This window comes from Physeter macrocephalus, unplaced genomic scaffold, assembly GCF_002837175.3.
Source record: "Physeter macrocephalus isolate SW-GA unplaced genomic scaffold, ASM283717v5 random_699, whole genome shotgun sequence".
In the NCBI taxonomy this organism is placed as follows: domain Eukaryota; kingdom Metazoa; phylum Chordata; class Mammalia; order Artiodactyla; family Physeteridae; genus Physeter; species Physeter macrocephalus.
Window position 1 is genome coordinate 32,844 of NW_021145968.1, and position 17,157 is coordinate 50,000.

A 17,157-nucleotide genomic window follows, 5' to 3' on the forward strand; every position below is an offset into this window, starting at 1 on the left:
ATGCAAGGAAGGAAACCCCCTCATTTCCTGGTGTGGGCCGTGCTGCAGTTGTAAAAATTGATTACAGTTAGACCAGATGAGGAAGGTCCCATCCAGGTGTTTCTGGCCTAGGCATCCAGCCTTTACCTGATGCCACAGCAGAAAACATTTTGCAGACTTCCCTGGTGGCAGAGTGGTTAAGAATCCACCTGCCAATGCAGGGAACACAGGTTCGATCCCTGGTCTGGGAAGATCCCACATGCCGCGGGGCAACTAAGCCCATGCGCCACAACTACTGAGCCTGCACTCTAGAGCCCGCAACCCACAACTGCTGAGCCCACGTGCCCCAACTACGGAAGCCCGCGCGCCTAGAGCCCGTGCTCTGCAACAAGAGAAGCCCCCGCTTGCGGCAACTAGAGAAAGCCCGCGTCCAACAACGAATACCCAATGCAACCAAAAATAAATAAATAATATTTTTAAAAGATATTAATATTAATATTTTTAAAAAAGAAAACATTCTGCCACTGTCGGCAGCACAACCGAAGGAGCCCTACCTGCCTCTTTATTTTCTGCTAGAGGGAAAACTAATTTTGACTGGACGGGGTAAGGGATGAATTTCCAGTGGCCTCCAAGGGGTGCCTCCCTGAGACTAGATTCCGTTCCAGGACGACAGGCACCTGGCACCCGGCTGCTGTGGACACGGTCCAGATGACAGAAGTGGTCAGGAAATCAACATCTCTAACAACACAGGGAGCATCTTTCCTAGGCCAGCCCCACACCCTCCTTCCTCCTTCCCACCTGGGAGTGAGGTTGATGGGGGCGCTGAGGATGGCAGGTTTCTGCCCTTCTGTCTTGTCCATAAAGTGAAAGGAGGACAACCCCGGTGTAGCGTGACCAGGAGCACGGGTGCTGGGCCAGGCTTCCTCGGGCTCACATCTGGCTCCGATGCTGGCTGGTGAGGGGACCTTGGACACATTTCCTCAGCTCTTGTGCCTCAGTTTCCCCATCTGTAAAACAGGACAGTCATAATACCCACCCTTATAGCACGGGGAACTATACTCAATATCTTGTAATAACCTATGATGGAACAGAATCTGAAAAAGAGCAAAACTGAATCACTCTGCTATACACCTGAAACATTGCAAATCAACTATGCTTCAACAACAAAAAAATAAAGAATAAAATGATCCTTGGGATGTAAATAATAATAATAATAAAACCCCCCACCCCCCAGCTCATAGGTTGCTGTGCAGATTCCGTGAACTGCCCGGAGTACCATCCTGTTATCATTACCGTGATCTCCTGGCTCTGTGATGAGCCTCCTCCTCGTGGCTTTGGGCTCACAAGCGTCTTCCTCCCCCTTTTCTGCAGCTGTGAGGTGCGGTCGGGCCCCGAGTTCATCACCAGGTCCTACCGGTTCTACCACAACAACACGTTCAAGGCCTACCAGTTCTACTATGGCGGCAACCGCTGCACCAGCCCCACCTACACGCTGGTGGTCCGCGGCAAGATCCGCCTGCGCCAGGCCTCCTGGATCATCCGCGGCGGCACCGAGGCTGACTACCAGCTGCACCGCGTGCAGGTCGTGTGCCACTCAGAGGCCGTGGCGGAGCGGCTCGGCCAGCTGGTCAACCGCACGTGCCCTGGCTTCGTGCCCGCCGGGGGTCCCTGGGTGCAGGACGTGCCCTACGACCTGTGGCGGGAGGAGGGCGGCCGCGAGTGCACCCGGGCCGTGAACTTTGCCATGCACGAGTTGCAGCTGGTCCGCGTGGAGAAGCAGTACCTGCAGCACAACCTGGACCGCCTGGTGGAGGAGCTCTTCCTGGGTGACATCCACACTGACGCCTCCCAGAGGATGTTCTACAGGCCGTCCAGCTACCAGCCCCCGCTGCAGAATGCCAAGGTACCCCGCACCACCCTGCATAGCCCCTGGGGGGGCGGGGCTCTGCATCATGGAGGGGCTGCTGGGGGGCGGGAGGGCTGCAGGTTGGATCGGGGGACACGTAGCCCAGTCAGGAGGCCCAGGTGGGCCACCACCTTGCTCTGTGATGGGGCCTCGGTTTTCCTATTTGATGAGGGTGGTTGTCCTGGGACTGGTGATGCAGAAGAGCCCTGGTGGTCGTCCTCGAAAATTCCTAAGGCTCCCTTCTGCTCTGACCCTCTGGGAACTTCTTCTGTGAGTCTAAGAGGAAAGCTTGCAGGAAACGCGGAGATGTTCTAACCCTGCCTGGGAAGATGCACAGCCCAGCAGGGATCCTGGCCCTGGGGCCGGGGGCAGGGACAGTGCTGCTGGCCTGGGGCTGTGGACCCTTAGCACCTCCTGTTCCGTCTCCACAACGACTCTGTGAGGCAGTGATGACCATCCTCTTAGCAGAAGAGGGGGCAGCTGAGGTGTGAGGGGTGGTCTCCTGCCCGAGGTCACCGGTTGGTGAGTTTCAGGGCTGGAATTTACACCCAAACCTTTCCCCAGACCCCACTGGACTATTTCCCCAGATCCCACACTCTTCCCATTGGACTAAGTGAGAAATCACTGTGACCCGAGGGGAGGATGGAGGGGGCAGGAAACAATTAAAACCTTCTAATGTTCTTTTCTTAAATGATAGTCCCCGTAATTACACTTGGAATTCACCAGGCATTTCCTTCCCACGGGCTCAGAGTCCGTGTCTGCATGTAACAGGGTCATTTCCACCGCAGAAGCTGGGGAGGCAGGAAGGGGGCCTGGGGGGCAGCGGCTTTCTCCCCAGTGGCCCCCACCATCAGACCGGCTTTTCTGGAATCCTTTCTAGAATAGCAACTCTCCAGTTGCAGGGCTTGTCCAACTTTTGTTTGGTGGTTTATTTGTTTTTAAAGCATCTGTTTTCTTCTCAGTCCTTGGAGTGCGCTCATGCCTGGTGAGGGTACTGCTGGTACTGCCCCCGCCGGACCACTCGGTTGTCTTCTTTCTGTCTATTACCGTGAGCTTGTGTCGTCTTTATGATGACTGTGGGGCGTCTGCCAGGAGGCCGAGCGGGCGGGGAGGCTTCCTCTGGATGCACATCTCGGGGACGTCCCCTCCCCGTGCCGAGGGGACCCTGGGCTCCGCGCAGACCCCAGCCAGGTCCGCTGTGCTGTGCCCTGCGCGTTCTAGAGGCGCCAGGTGAGGCAGGGCTGCGAGGGAGAGGGCGGCCCTCCTGCCCCGGGGACCCCAGGCGTCCTCGCAGGGAGAGGGCAGGCAGTGGGCTCTGCCTGCTCCACAGCCGATGCAGAGGCACCAGGACGGGACTCTGCCTAGGGGCCACCAGGGCGAGGGCCCGGCTTCTGGGAAACGGAGGAACCATCGAGGGACCTTTGCAGGTGGCCGCCTTATCCAGACGCTGCAGCTTAACAACGCTTCTCTCCAAACTCCTGGTGTCAGGTGGCGGCGGGTACGGGATTTTCAGACATGCATCTGGCTTTCTTTGAGCACAGTCAAGCCAACGTTCACATTATCTCCGGGAGTAAGGGTGTCGTGAGTGAAAACGGTCTGCAGCTCATCCAGAAACCCTATGGGAGCCAGAGCCCTGACCCAGCCTGGCCTGAGCCTGTGGGAGGATCCTCCCAGGAGCAGAGTCTTCATCCCTACTCACCTTCCAGCGAAGATGCTGGTGAGTAGGGCGGCCAGGGCCCAGGAAGGAGAGAGGAGGCTGGATGGAGGCCCCCTGCCCAGAGGAGGCAGCAGACAGCAGACAGCGTGGACCAACCGGCTTCCACTCTGAACCTGACCTTGGGCTGTTGGTGCATGTTGTTGGATCCAGACTCCGTTTCCTCACCTGCGGATGCCCAAGTGGGCTCTTTGATCTCTTGAGCTCTCCTTAGGCCTGGAAAAGAAAGGAGTACCCACAACCACCTTTCTTGTCTTACCTCCGTCTCTGCGCCTCCTCTCACTCCCATTTTCTCTTCCCTCCTCTGCAGGGGCAAGTTGTGGGACCATCTCCCCAGATTCTTAAGAAGTAAACTCTTTAAACCCTAGGCCACAATCCCTCATTCAAGAAATATTAAGGGTGCAAAGAACCTTGGATCTTGGAGATTATCCAAGACACACTGTTAAGCTTTTTTTTTTTTTAAAGGAAGGTACAGAATAGCATGAACAGCGTGATACCATGTGTAAAGCTAGTAATAAAAGAAAAAGGTAAGCTGATCCAGGAAAGAGTGTTTCTGCAGTGGGACAGTGATGGCCTCAGAGGAGGGGGACAGTGTGGCCGGGGGAAAGATAACTTGTCACTGTGAACGTTTTTGTACCTGCTGCGATTTGTGCCGTGATCTTATACTACCCAAACTCCATCACCACACTCAAAACAGATTCCAAAAAGGCAAGATTCTGAGGCTCGGAGGAACGCTGTGGCCACAGATGAAGCCGGTGAAGGGGCTGGTCCGGCGTCCAGGACCTGGCCTGTGCTCTCCCCCGAAGGCCGGCCCGGGTCCGCGTGGCTCTGGGAGCTGAAAGGGCCCATTCTTCTCCTATTGTCCCTGGCATGTGCAACCTGGCCTGCAGTGAGCAAGCAGTCAGGAAGTTTTGAGATCCCTCCCCAGGCCGGCTAGGAGAAGAGATCAGTGGACTTGGCCGCTGGTGCCTTTCCAAAGCCCCAGGTGCTGCCTGCCCGCTGGGCTCCCGCAGACCCGCCCCCCCGCCCCCCCCCCCCCGCCGCCCCGGGAAGGAGGAAGGCTGGGGGCGCATCCGGACAGACCACAGGCCTCACCACCCCCCTCTGAACCCCTCACCTTCCCTAATCGCCAGTCCGTAGAGACCTGGCTGAAAATTAGTTTAAATGCTAAATTGAGTTTAAAACCACTAGTCTCAGCCCCTCTGGAAACGGGACACCATGTAAAAATAGAGATTTTAAATCAACTTGATTTTCTAAGCTTTATACAGCTTTGCTGTGAGGTTCAGAGCCCTTCGGCAAAAAAATGATGTTTGAAGAGAATCAGGTGAACTGGGAGGATTCTTTCAGGATGAAGTTGGCTACTCTTCATTAAAAAAACAGGACCCCCTAAAATAACCCTGAAAGAAGATGCTTTGCTTGAATCGAGTTTAGCATCAGGGCAGCCCTTACCCTCGGCCTGGATTCCTGTGTGGTGGAGGGTTAGCCAGGTGCCCTCTTTCCTTGGCAGAATCAAAAGTAATTAAGAGCAAATGATTGCTGGGGTCATTGGAAATGCCAGGGCCTCAGGATCATACTTGCAAGCAAGCAGAATTGGTCTTTTTCCAAAACCCTGCACTGATGAGGCCACAGGGTCGTAAATCAAAGGGCTTGCCTGCAAACCAGACCACTCTCCCCAAGCCACGTTTCTGAAATAGCCTGCTTGGAATGCTGATAGTGGGGCTGCCCGTCGGAGGCGGAAACACAGCAGAGTGTTTGGGGGTGCCGGACCACTGGGAGGAAGCAGGGGTACTCATGTGCTTTCTCTCCTAAGTTCCCTGCAGGCCTCTGGACTGTGAACAGTCATCTGTTTTTTGAGGGAGCGTGTCTTTCCAAGCCTCCTCAGAGCATGTAAGAAATACAGATTTATGGTGACATCTGTGACATCCGAGGGACTTTGGACCACGTGGCTGTGGACACCAGAGTTTCTGCCCAGCTCCAGGAGGCAGCTCTGCAGCAAGAAGGGGTCTCTCCTTAGGCATGTGGTTAGCGTGGCTCCCGGTGGGGTGGGTAAGTGGATGTCACAGGTGCACAAGTAGAAGGATCCAGAAGCTCACGGAGGAATCACTGTCCCTGCTCTTTCTGTCAGTGCAGGGCAAAGAGAAGAGGGTTTTGCGGAGGTGATGGTAGTCAGAAGAGGTGGTAGAGGACCAGGGCATTCAAGGAGTCATGACCGAGACAGTGTCAGAAGCCCACCTTATGTTCAATCAGGATGCCCCTTACAGAAAACCGTGACCCTGCCCCCAGGGCCGGGTGTTCACTGCCAGGCCGCACATGCTGCCCACAGGATGAAAAAAGAGCCGGCGATGGGGGTCAGATGATGGGTTCTGGCCTCCGAAAGGCTTGCTCATGTGGACATTTTATTTGGGTCGAAATATGAAGAGTCACACAATTGCCGCACTGCACAGCTACTGGCCTCTGCTGTGAGTGCAGAAACAGTTCATTATTTTTCTTGATTCCTGAGTGCAAGATTTTTATTTAAGGAGTCAGCAGACCAGGAAGTCGTTGTTGTCAGGGACCATGCAAGTGGTAAACATTTCATCCCTTAAAAGTCCAGGAAGCTGAGAGGACAGCGTGAATGCCTGGGTGGCAGGAAATCTACCGTTGGAGAGTCTGGGTCAAGTCCTGTGTGCGGGGCATTGGCCGAGCCCTGTGGGCAGAGGGCGGGGGAGAAGGGGGCCAAACGTGGGGTCCGCTGCCTTTACAGCCAATGTGATTATGAAGATGAGTCTCCTTCAACTCTTTAAATGTGTTTAAATTAATAGGAGGGGAAGAAACAATCAAACAAGTAAAACTTAATCAGCATTTTCTTCTGAAACCATTCTTATAGTCATTTGTATTGAAGGACCCTCTTCTCATGGGCCTTTTATCGAGCTCTGGGCTCTGTGCAAAGTGTGTATGTACAGGCAAGGTGGAGATGAAATGATCTTTTATGTGATTTACAGGAAAGACCTTTGGGAGCTCACATCTCAGAGTGTAAACTTCATGGAAATCCCATTTCTAGAAAATTCAGTGCTGCTTCCGGGCACCCACCGATGCTTCTTCTTCCCTCCAGGACGCAGTGTGCTGTCGGTTCCGACCCGGCAGCCAAACGCAGGCCCCGAGGAACCGGCCGTGTCTCTCTTACCCTTTTCCGTCGTCCTTCCAGCCCGGGCCCCTCTGTGGTGGTTGCATCACAGCTACAGGGTTGCTGTGCAGAGTCCTTGTGAGGCTAAGTCCTTCTGTCCTCAACGCCTGCCACCTGCTCCTGGCAGGTGGTGACCAGGCTGAGGGGGTCCCAGCACTGCCGTGTGCATGTGGCATTGGCTGCCCCGGCCTGGCCAGACAGACTGCCAGCCTCCAGGTGTGGCCCTAAGGCTACAGTTAAAGAGACCCAACCTGTGTGGCCACGGCCGTTTCCCCGACTTTCTTCTGAAAGGGGAATCATCACGGCTCCTTTGGGAGGTCAGAATGAGCCCGAGTCCACAACATCCTAGGATCCCAGCTCTGAAAGGCACCCCAAGAGGCCCCTCCCACAAGACGGGCAGCGCTCACGGTTGTGATGAACGCTGGCTGCTCTGTTCATCTTGTTACGTATCCGAGGACAACTTTCTAACCATCCATCAGCCCGTGAGCCATGAACCTGTATCACACCTACTGCGTTCTCCTAGGTGTCGTGGGACATAGGAAAACGGGAGGGCGCTGGTCTTGGCCTCAAATACCTACCATGTCACGGAGAGGAGCCGGGAAGGATGTCCGTGTAGGAAGACCTACCGTAGGGCGCCTGCAGTTCAGTCACACACGTGGTGAATGGCACTCGGGAAGACAGCTTTCAGCATCATCCTCGGCCATCCGTGGAGGTTTCTTCCTGAGAAACGTGACCCGGGGGAGCAGAACTCTAGGAAGGGGCATTTCATCATCTCTCCCCATTTCTCCTCCTCCTCAAACAAAACATTTAGCCCAAGAAATGTCTTATGCAGGCTGCTTCTCTAGTTGACTTACTCACGACAAGATCACGTCAAGTAACTTTTTCCATTCTGGGAAGATGCTGGGAAACAAGTGGATCCGTCAGCAAATGCTGACGAACCAGCTCTCCAGAAATAAATGTTGGCAGGGAACAGGGCAAAGCCTAGAGAACCGTGTCAGTCATCGGCCAGAGAGGACCTTTTCAAGGGACCAGAGCCCTTGGTAGGGAGATGTGTGTTCCTTGCAGACCCCAGCCTAAGGGGCTGGGGCCCGAAGGGAGCACTCAGCAAGTGCCACAGCCAAGTTCTGTCCCAGATCCTTCCGAGCCATGTCATTCTCTCTCTGTGCTTCGGTGGCCTCATCTGTGACGTGTACTGGGGTCTCTTTGGGAGACTGAGAAGCATAAGGAGATGATGTTCTTGAACTTCCCCAGCATCAAACGCCCTGTACGTGCAAATTGTGTTATTTAACTGTTCCCAGGGCCGGGCCAGGATCGGGAAGCACAGTGGGAAAACCCCCCTCTGCCTAGGACATTGCTCACTGATAAAATGTGATGTTACATTTTCGTTTTTAGAATAAGCTTGATTTCTTTCTTAAAAGATTAATGGTATAGGGATTCCCCACCCCCACCCCCCCGCCCAGGAATGAAAGCTTTTTATAGTTGGTGTAAAGAATAGCAGCAAGGGGCTTCCCTGGTGGCACAGTGGTTGGGAGTCCGGCTGCCGATGCAGGGGACGCGGGTTCGTGCCCGGGTCTGGGGGGATCCCGCGTGCCGCGGAGCGGCTGGGCCCGTGAGCCATGGCCGCTGGGCCTGCGCGTCCGGAGCCTGTGCTCCGCAGCGGGAGAGGCCACAACGGTGAGAGGCCCGCGTACCGAAAAAAAAAAAAAAAAAGAATAGCAGCAAGGAACACGTTCTGGTCCCTCGGCTCTAGCCCTCAGCTTCTGTGTGCACAGGAACCCTGACGTTAAAATAGCCTATCTGAGATGCAAGGGAGGGAGTGATGTGAAGCCTAACGGGAAAGCCTGGGAAAGACAGCTTCTCAGATGAGACTCATGGATCAGAGCATGGACCAAACAGAGTAACTTCATGAAGCAAATGAGATTTCATGGTACAAATCACTCTTCATGTTGAAAAACTCTTCCCCTTTAGTCATTGTGAATGGCCGCTATTTAAGAAAAGCATCTTGGAAAAGAGAAACTTCAGAGCCAGTACAATATCTAGGCCTTAATTTCTGCTTCTCCATGGTTGTTCCTGTAGGTCTTTTGGGTTTTATTCAAGCCAAGGATAGTGGGAATTAAGAGTACAAATCAGATTTTTTAAAAATCTGTCCACAAAGCAGAAAGGTGTTCCCTTTATTCAGCCTTGGCTGAAACTGTCTCCTTGTTGACAGCATCCACAGAGAGGCCAAAACTCCCACACAAAGATTTATGACATCTTTGGTTTCTTAATGCCAGCTAAAGAGTTGGTTAAAACGGTAACAAGTCAACTCAACAACAGCAAAAAGCAACCCGATTAAAAAATGGGCAAAGGACTTGAATAGACATTTCTCCAAAGAAGATGTACAAATAGCCCAGAAGGACATGAAAAGATGCTCAACATTTCTAATCATGAGAGAAATGCAAATCAAAACTACAGTGAGATAGCGCGTCACATGTATTAGGATGGCTGTTATCAGAAAAAAAAAAAAGAGAAAATAACAACTGCTGGTGAGAGTGTAGAGAAATTGGAACCATCGTGCTTTGCTGGTGAGAATGTACGATGGTGCAGCTGCTGTGGAAAACAATATGGCAGGTTCTCAAAAAATATTGAACATAGAATCACCATATATTCCAGCAATTCCACTTCTAGGTATATACCCAAAAGAATTGAAAGCATGTTCTCAAATAGATTGGGCACTCATGTACACGGCAGCATTATTCACAATAGCCAAAAAGTGAAAGCAACCCAGGTGTCCATTGACAGATGAATGCATAAGCAAAATGTGATCCATCCATACAGTGGAAAACTATTCAGCCTTAAAAAGGAGGGAAATTCTGACACATGCTACAACATGGATGAACTTGAGGACATTGTTAAGGGAAATAAGCCAGTTACAAGAAGGACAAATGCTGTATGATCCCACTTATATGCAGGACCTCGAGTAGTCAGATCCATAGACACAGAAAGTAGGATGGTGGGGTTGTCAAGGGCTACAGTGGGGGGTGGGATGGAGAGTTGTATTTAATGGGGACAGAGTTTCAGTTGGGGAAGATGAAAAAGTTCTGGAGATGATGATGGGATGGTTGCACGACAGTGTGAATTACTTAGATGGGAAGTTTTATGTTATGTATGTTTGACCACAATGAAGTAAAGTAGCTAGTTCAGGAATTTGGTAAGACCAATACCCAAGGGGCAGCTTCCTCCCATTCCTTCCCAACCGATGGGTGACAAGCTTCCCTGAAACTACCTGGCCTGCCTTTCTCTGCTGCCGGCCAGAAACGCTTCAGCCAGGACCATCTCTCGCCTGAAGGACCACAGCCCAGCCAGATGCTCATCTCGGAGCTCAGGACCTGTGCCCTGTCGTTCTTAAAGAAAAACACCAAACGCCAGCATGTTGGGCATGGAACAGCCTGGGTCCCACGTTGGTGCCCCCTCCCCTCCGAGCCGGTTCCTTTTCTGAAGAGCAGTTGATCCCTGGTGTCATCCAGCAGTGGCTCTTGCAAGAACTAAGACCCCTTGTTCCTGCCCCGCCTGCTCAATCTAAGAAGCTTTCTGGACACTTTCTGAATGATATTGGTATTTGAGGAAACAAATCTTTTCAGTGATTGAGACTCATGTCTTCCTAGAATGGCCAGAAATGAAGTGGTCACAACTGATGTTTTTAAATTCCCAAATCACAGATAGCGAACCGAGTGGTGGAGAACAGGAAGAAGGGGATGGAGGCTGGGTCGGTGTGTAGGGACCTGCAGTGCACGTGGGCTGCATAGGATCTGCTCAGTGAGCGAGTGTTGGGGGGAGGGCAGTCAGCAAGCTTCCAGCTGGCGAGCTCCCAGTGGAGTAGCTGAGCCATAGCTCCTCGTGGGTGTTTTGGAAGCTGCCTGGCCTGTGTTCTCAGAGGTTCCTGTCTCTTTCCAGGGCTGTCTCCTGCACCACTCAGTGTGCTGGCTAACAGGTACTGGCACCAGATTTCCCCCCTCCCCCGTCCTGCCTGTGAAATCTCAGAGACTTGAGTCTGAGTACAGGGCTGGTTTCACACAGACCATGTGGGGCTGGGGCATGGGAGCAGGGGCAGCAGGTACAGTCTGATCAAGGTGCTGATCATGATAACGCTTGTTAGCCATTAAGGAAGGGGCTACTTCCTGGGTGCGGGAGTTAATATGATGTTACAGAAATCATATTAACTTTCCATCCCAGACTTTGAGTAAAAACCCCCTTTTGGGGTAAAAAACTTGGAACCTTCGCTTCCTAGTAGTTTACAAGAAAATACATAGTGGCAAAATTACTGAATTCAGTGATGCTTTCTTTTAACTAAATTTGTGTCTTTTTCACCCTGTCATGCATATGAAAGATAGTGGCACATATAGCAGGAGACGTGCCATTTGTTTGGTCTTCCCACCGAGTGCCATGCACGCATGCAACCCCACGCTGAGAAACTTCTCCTCGTAGTGGTTCTGGGAGCCCAAGTGGGACCGACCTTAGTCTAATCCTCATTTCTTATGGCATTTAGGCAGGTGTAACAGTGCTCATTTTTATGCACGGGGACATTGAAACGGAGAGATTAGTAACTTGCCCAGGGTACCCAGCTGCAGTCGCTGGCCGGTGGATCTCCTGCCAAGGCCGGAACCATCTCTTTCTGTGCAGTTAAGTGCAGGCCTCGTGGGCTGTGTACACGTGTCCTTCCTGTCTGTTTCCTTGCTGTAGCTTGCAGACGGCTCACTGCTGACCACAGGCTGCAGAGCACTTTCTCCTGTGTGTCCCAGAGGCCTTGGTAGGAAACTGTAGGCCCACAGACGCATGGGCCCCGGGACAGCGAGGCCTCTGCACTGCCTGTTTGATCTCATTGTCTGCAGGCCCCAAACAAACCTCCTCTCCCGTAAATGACAACTCCAGGCTCAGCTGTTGAGCACAGGGACTGTCAGCGGGCGCCGAGCTGTCCTGGGAGGAGAGTGTGGAAGGGGCGGCTGGGGAGCCCTGGGCCCCTGCAATTCTCACCTCCTCTCCCAGGCAACCCAGCCTTCAACCAAAGAACCGCCGCAGCCCCGCGTGCAGTCAGTGCCGGGGATGGAAAGGCCTGGAGGTTTGGATTTCTGCCCAGAAAACAAGTGCCTGCCTGCCCGAGTGGCCACCTGTCAGTCCCTGTCTACAGGCCAGGAGCTGCTGGACCAGGAGCTGCTGCACGGTGGGCCCCGGGCAGGGGGCAGGGCCAGTGTCGCCCTCCTGCAACAGCACCGGGCACATTCACATGGGCCTCTAGCGTGGCTGGTGTCTGGCAGCCCAGGAGGCTTTACAGACCTGCGTGGGAGGGGGAGTAGTGGAGAGGATGGCCCATACTGGGAGGCAGCCCTGGCGCATGGGCCTCCGGTGACTTGGGTCCAACAGCGGATGGCAGTCTGTCTGGTCAAGGAGCCGGCTCCTGTGTCTCCAGACCTGGCTTTTTGTGTGAGCCCCGAGCCCTCCAGGCAAACAGCATCTACGTGGCTGACAGTCTCGGGCCCCCCTACTCTACTCGGAGGAGGTTTTCTAAGTGGCAACCCTAGACAGCCCTTGTGCCAGGTCCATGTTGGTGCTATAAGCAGGCCCAGCCAGAGAGGCGCTCCCGAAAGACGGGGCGGCCACTCTCTTGCACTGATTAGATGGCATGAAGCTATAAAGCAGGAAGCATTCAGAGCCCATAAACCATCCAGACCTCAGGGCAGCAGACGCAGGTAGGGACGGGAGTGCCCACGGCCTCTCCGGGCCTCTGCTCTTGCCTCCTCTGGGGCTGTGTCCTTCATGCCTCCTTCATGGGGACCTCTGCCCTCACTACACAGCGCCCTGTGTCACCCACGGCAACTGGAGCGCTGTCCTTTTTTTTTCTTTTGTGTCTCATAATTATTTTTAATGGAAGAATCTAGTTGTAAAATACGCGTCACATAAAATTTACCATCTTAGCCATGTTTAGGTGTCAGTTCAGTGACATCAAGGACATTCACATTGTCATACGATCTTCATCTCCATCTGGCCACGAACTCCCCACCCCAGCCCCTGGTAACTCTAGTCTGCTTTCTGTCTCCATGGATTTGATGACTTGAGGTCCCTCCTATAAGTGGGATCGCACAGAATTTGTCCTTCTGTGACCGGCTTATTTCACTCGGCATGATGCCCTCACGGTTCATCCTTGTAACAACATGTGTGTGTCAGGATTCCTGTCCTTTTTTAAGGCTGAATCATAGTCCGTTGTGTGTCTAGACCACGTTTTGTTTATCCATTCAGCCATTGATGTACATTGTGCTGTTTCCGTTTTTAGGTTATTGCAAATCGTGCTGCTGTGAACGTGGGTGAACAAATACCTCTTTGAGACCCTGATTTCAGTTCTTTGGGGTGGGGTTGCTGGGTCCTAAGGTGATCCTTTTCCACAGCAGCTGCACCCCTTTACGTTCCTACCAGCAGTGCACGAGAGTTCCAGTTTCTCCACGGCCCCGCCAGTGCTCTCATTTTTTGCTCGTTCTGATAGTAGCCATCCTAATTGGGGTGAGGTGATGCCAGCCTTTCTTTTTGAAATCAAGTGTCCAGGACACATGGTCTGAAAATGTAACAGGATTCTAAAGGGGGTCCAGATCACAGCTGAAATATTTAGTCAAGGCTCTACTGTTAGCCAAACACACTTATGTACTTGTGAGCACACGCAGGCACACACACCCGGTCTGTGGCTCCAGTTGCCCCTGGGGTACCAAGGTTACAGGTGGCGGTGCCTCAGGGGCTGCCGGCGCCTCTGCCGTGAGCCCCGTCGAAGGCAGCGCATGCGCACTGCTCTCACGGAGACTTGCCCCACCCCCCCCGCCCCCGGGGTTTGTGTTTTGGCTCCAGAACCACGACCACGCCTGCATCGCCTGCCGCATCATCCACCGGTCGGACGAGCACCGGCCGCCCGTGCTGCCCCCCAAGGCGGACCTGACGGTGGGCCTGCACGGCGAGTGGGTGAGCCAGCGCTGCGAGGTGCGGCCCGAGGTCCTCTTCCTCACGCGCCACTTCATCTTCCACGACAACAACCACACCTGGGAGGGGCACTACTACCACTACTCCGACCCCGTGTGCAAGCATCCCACCTTCACCATCTACGCCAAGGGTCGCTACAGCCGCGGCGTGCACTCCGCCAGGGTCATGGGCGGCACGGAGTTTGTGTTCAAAGGTAGGGCTCCTGCCCCACACCCCACACCCCACACCCCGAGGTCACGGCAGCAGTTTGGGGACGTGTTTGTGGAGGCGGAGCCAGGGGTAAAGGGCATCTTCTCTGCTAGGGATGTTGGGGAGTGGACTGCCTGCCTGCATCATTCTCTGCAGCCTCGGAGCTGGCGTTAGTGACGCCCAGGTGCTCAGAGTGTGCCCGTCGTGCCCTTGAGAAGATGCCACGTGCTTGCAGGTGGGCGGGCGGTATGCCTAGTGATCACCTAAGTAAGGCAGGTAAAGGGTGACATTCTCCAGGCTGCAAGGCTGTGAGCAAGGGGTGGTGGGGGCCTTGTGATCTCTATTTTGAGACTTTTCTTAAGCTTGTGCATCTTTTTAGGAAGGTGTCAACCCTGTCATGGACAAATAAGAGGGCTGGCCTAGATACCCCTCCCAGGATAGCATCCTGTGATTCAGTCCATTTAATATGAAGTATTTCTGCCAACCCAGATAAGCCCTGGGGCATTTTACTGTCCCCCACCCCACCTTAGGGAGGAAGATTGGCTCTAGGGACAATGGGCCTTTGGTAGCTGTAGCCCAGAGAAAAACTGTCTGGGTCTGAGTCCCCTCCAAAGCTCTCATGTGTACGCAGAATATGGGCCCCTGGGAGAGCCTCAGAAGCAGTCCTCTACAAGGGCTGGGATTTCCATTGAACAGATTTGAGCATCTTTTTCTTGCTTGCAACCTAATTTATTTTAGTTGCCTGATTTACGGGCCAGTATAGACTGCTCACTAATATAGGTGTCTGACACCAAAACTATTTAAAAACCTAAAAACCTATTCATAAAAACAAATGCCAGTTTTTGTTGAATACTGTGTCCATCCCAAAGAGCAGTGTCCCCAGAGACCACTCCTTGGGGACAGTCTGACTTCACAGGAACAGGCTTGGTCACTTGTAGTCTGGGCTCAGCATTTACTGCCAGACGGGCTGGACTTTTCCTGGTGGCGCCTTCAGGGTGCTTGGTGTGGCCACCGGGCACGTCCAGACATGGAACCTTTTCCATCTGAGGGTCTTTACTGTGGGCCGTGGTCTGGCGGGTTGGTCTGCAGGGTGGGTTTGAGAGCAGAAGCCTGTGAGGCCTGGTGCCCCCAGCATCCTTGAATCACGGAGCTGTCCTGTGTCCTTGGCAGTGAACCACATGAAGGTCACCCCCATGGACGCGGCCACTGCCTCGCTGCTCAATGTCTTCAACGGGAACGAGTGCGGGGCCGAGGGCTCCTGGCAGGTGGGTGTCCAGCAGGACGTGACCCACACCAATGGCTGTGTGGCACTGGGCATCAAACTACCTCACACGGAATACGAGATCTTCAAGATGGAGCAGGATGCCCGCGGCCACTACCTGCTCTTCAATGGCCAGAGGCCCAGCGACGGCTCCAGCCCGGACAGGCCCGAGAAGAGAGCCACATCCTACCAGATGCCCTTGGTCCAGTGCGCCTCGTCGGCGCCCAGGGCTGAGGACTTCTCTGAGGACTCCGGGCAGCATCAGCACCGGAGCTGGGCACCCGGGAGCGGCCCGTGTCCCCTGCTGCTGGCTGGGCTCGCTGGCCTTTGGACTCTGCAGCCCTGGCACAGTCTTGGATAGAAGCGCTTACAGAGTTTGATTTTTCCAAACCAGGATGCCTTACAATTTACAGATTTTCTTTACAAAAAGAAAAGACACTTCTTCCTCGGATGCACTTGAGCGGCTGAGAACAGTCCTTCTCCCCGCCTGGCCCCCGCCCGCCTGGCCTGAGTCATGAGCTGTTTGAAGTCTTGGCTTTGAACTCCATCCAGTCGGATCCCGGGCCCGGGCATCCTCACCATATAATTGCACTTTAAGACCGCAGAGAGTTTGAGGCGAGCGTTTTGGCAGAGGGAACAGGGTGAGAGCTCGATCTTCTTTTCTTCCTCTTCATTATTATTGCATTTCGGGGGGGAACTTAGGAGAAACAGATATCAGCTTCAGCTTTTCCTTCTGCTTCACTGCGGTTGCTTTCCGCTCCTTTGAGCCTGTTTCACTCTCCGAGTTTTCCAACCTGGAATGCAGTGCAGAGTTGGTTTGGGACTGCGATCCAGACACCTCTGATTAAATAAAGAAGAGATAGGGGTGCAGGACAAGACACTGGTGTAACGGAACCACCTTGACAGCTTTATGCAAAAAGAGAGCAAATCCACACTTTCAAATGTTGAAAACTATCTGTAATTAAAGTTTCAGAGTCATTTAAACTTTGGTTGTTTTAACTTGTTGGGAGATGTTGGTGCTGGTCTCTGGGCGGCTGCAGGATGCACGCTGCTCTTACCTGCCCGGGGGACAGGGTGGTGGAGTACGTGTCAGATGGAGGCTGTCCCGCTACAGATGGACAGGAGCAGCAGTGCAGGGAGGGTGACGGTGCATGATGGTGACCTGAGTGACACAGTGCCCATTTGGTCTGGCCTCATCTCCGTGGGACCCCATCCCGGCTTACGTCGTGTCTGGAGCTTCACTCTGCCATCTCTGTCACTTCAAAGACCAAGACTCAGAGGCCACGCGTGGGCGCCACGGGCGTGGCTGTGCAGAGAAGGCGGTGGGGGGATCCTAGCCGGGTGCCCCACGAGACCATCCACCCTCCTCGCGGGACGGGCCGGCCCGACCCAGCTCTGTCACTGCAGAGGGTCTCAGGGCACCTTCTACAGAGTCTGTGAGGGTGCGTGAGTCACGTCTGCATGTCACTTTGGATTATTACGAATGGTGCGCTCAGGACACCAAAGGTGGTTGCCAGGGGAGACCGATGGAGGGAAATGGTGAGTAACCGACAGAAAGCCTGGACATAACTAAAGACCAGTGTGGAAACCACGGTCAAGGTCTAGAGTCACACCTATATTTAAGAGTTACCTTTACGAGATGCTGTGATGTTAAGTTATAAGTGGGGTGTGGAGGACCACAGTGCTTTATCTCTAGATGATATTTTACGTTGTGGTTGAGGGGGTTTATTCAAATGAAAGTACTAACTTAATGTCTGCCAAGTTTAATAAACAGAGATGTCAAAAATACTCCCACAATACACATTTTACCTGTGGATCTATTTAATTCATACTAATGCTATCTTTAAAGAATATAATAAAATTATGTAAAAAGCGATGTTCACTGCTAGAGAATACTTCGGTGATTTACCATAAAAATGATAGGTTTATAGCCACATAATTCACAGCCACTC

At 53.3% G+C, this 17,157-nt stretch overlaps 1 protein-coding gene across 2 annotated transcripts in view; it reads left to right on the forward strand.

Annotated features, from left to right (window-relative positions):
- The window catches only part of APCDD1 (APC down-regulated 1), a 31,328-nt gene extending 14,345 nt beyond the window's left edge, over positions 1-16,983 (forward strand). For both annotated transcript variants that reach the window (XM_007127162.4, XM_007127160.4), the window contains 3 exons: positions 1,351-1,882; positions 13,627-13,948; positions 15,115-16,983. In XM_007127162.4, coding sequence (XP_007127224.2) covers positions 1,351-1,882; positions 13,627-13,948; positions 15,115-15,566 — 1,306 coding nt within the window. In that variant the 3' untranslated portion in view covers positions 15,567-16,983. The remainder of the gene's footprint in view (positions 1-1,350; positions 1,883-13,626; positions 13,949-15,114) is intronic.
- The last annotated feature ends 174 nt before the right edge of the window (positions 16,984-17,157 follow it).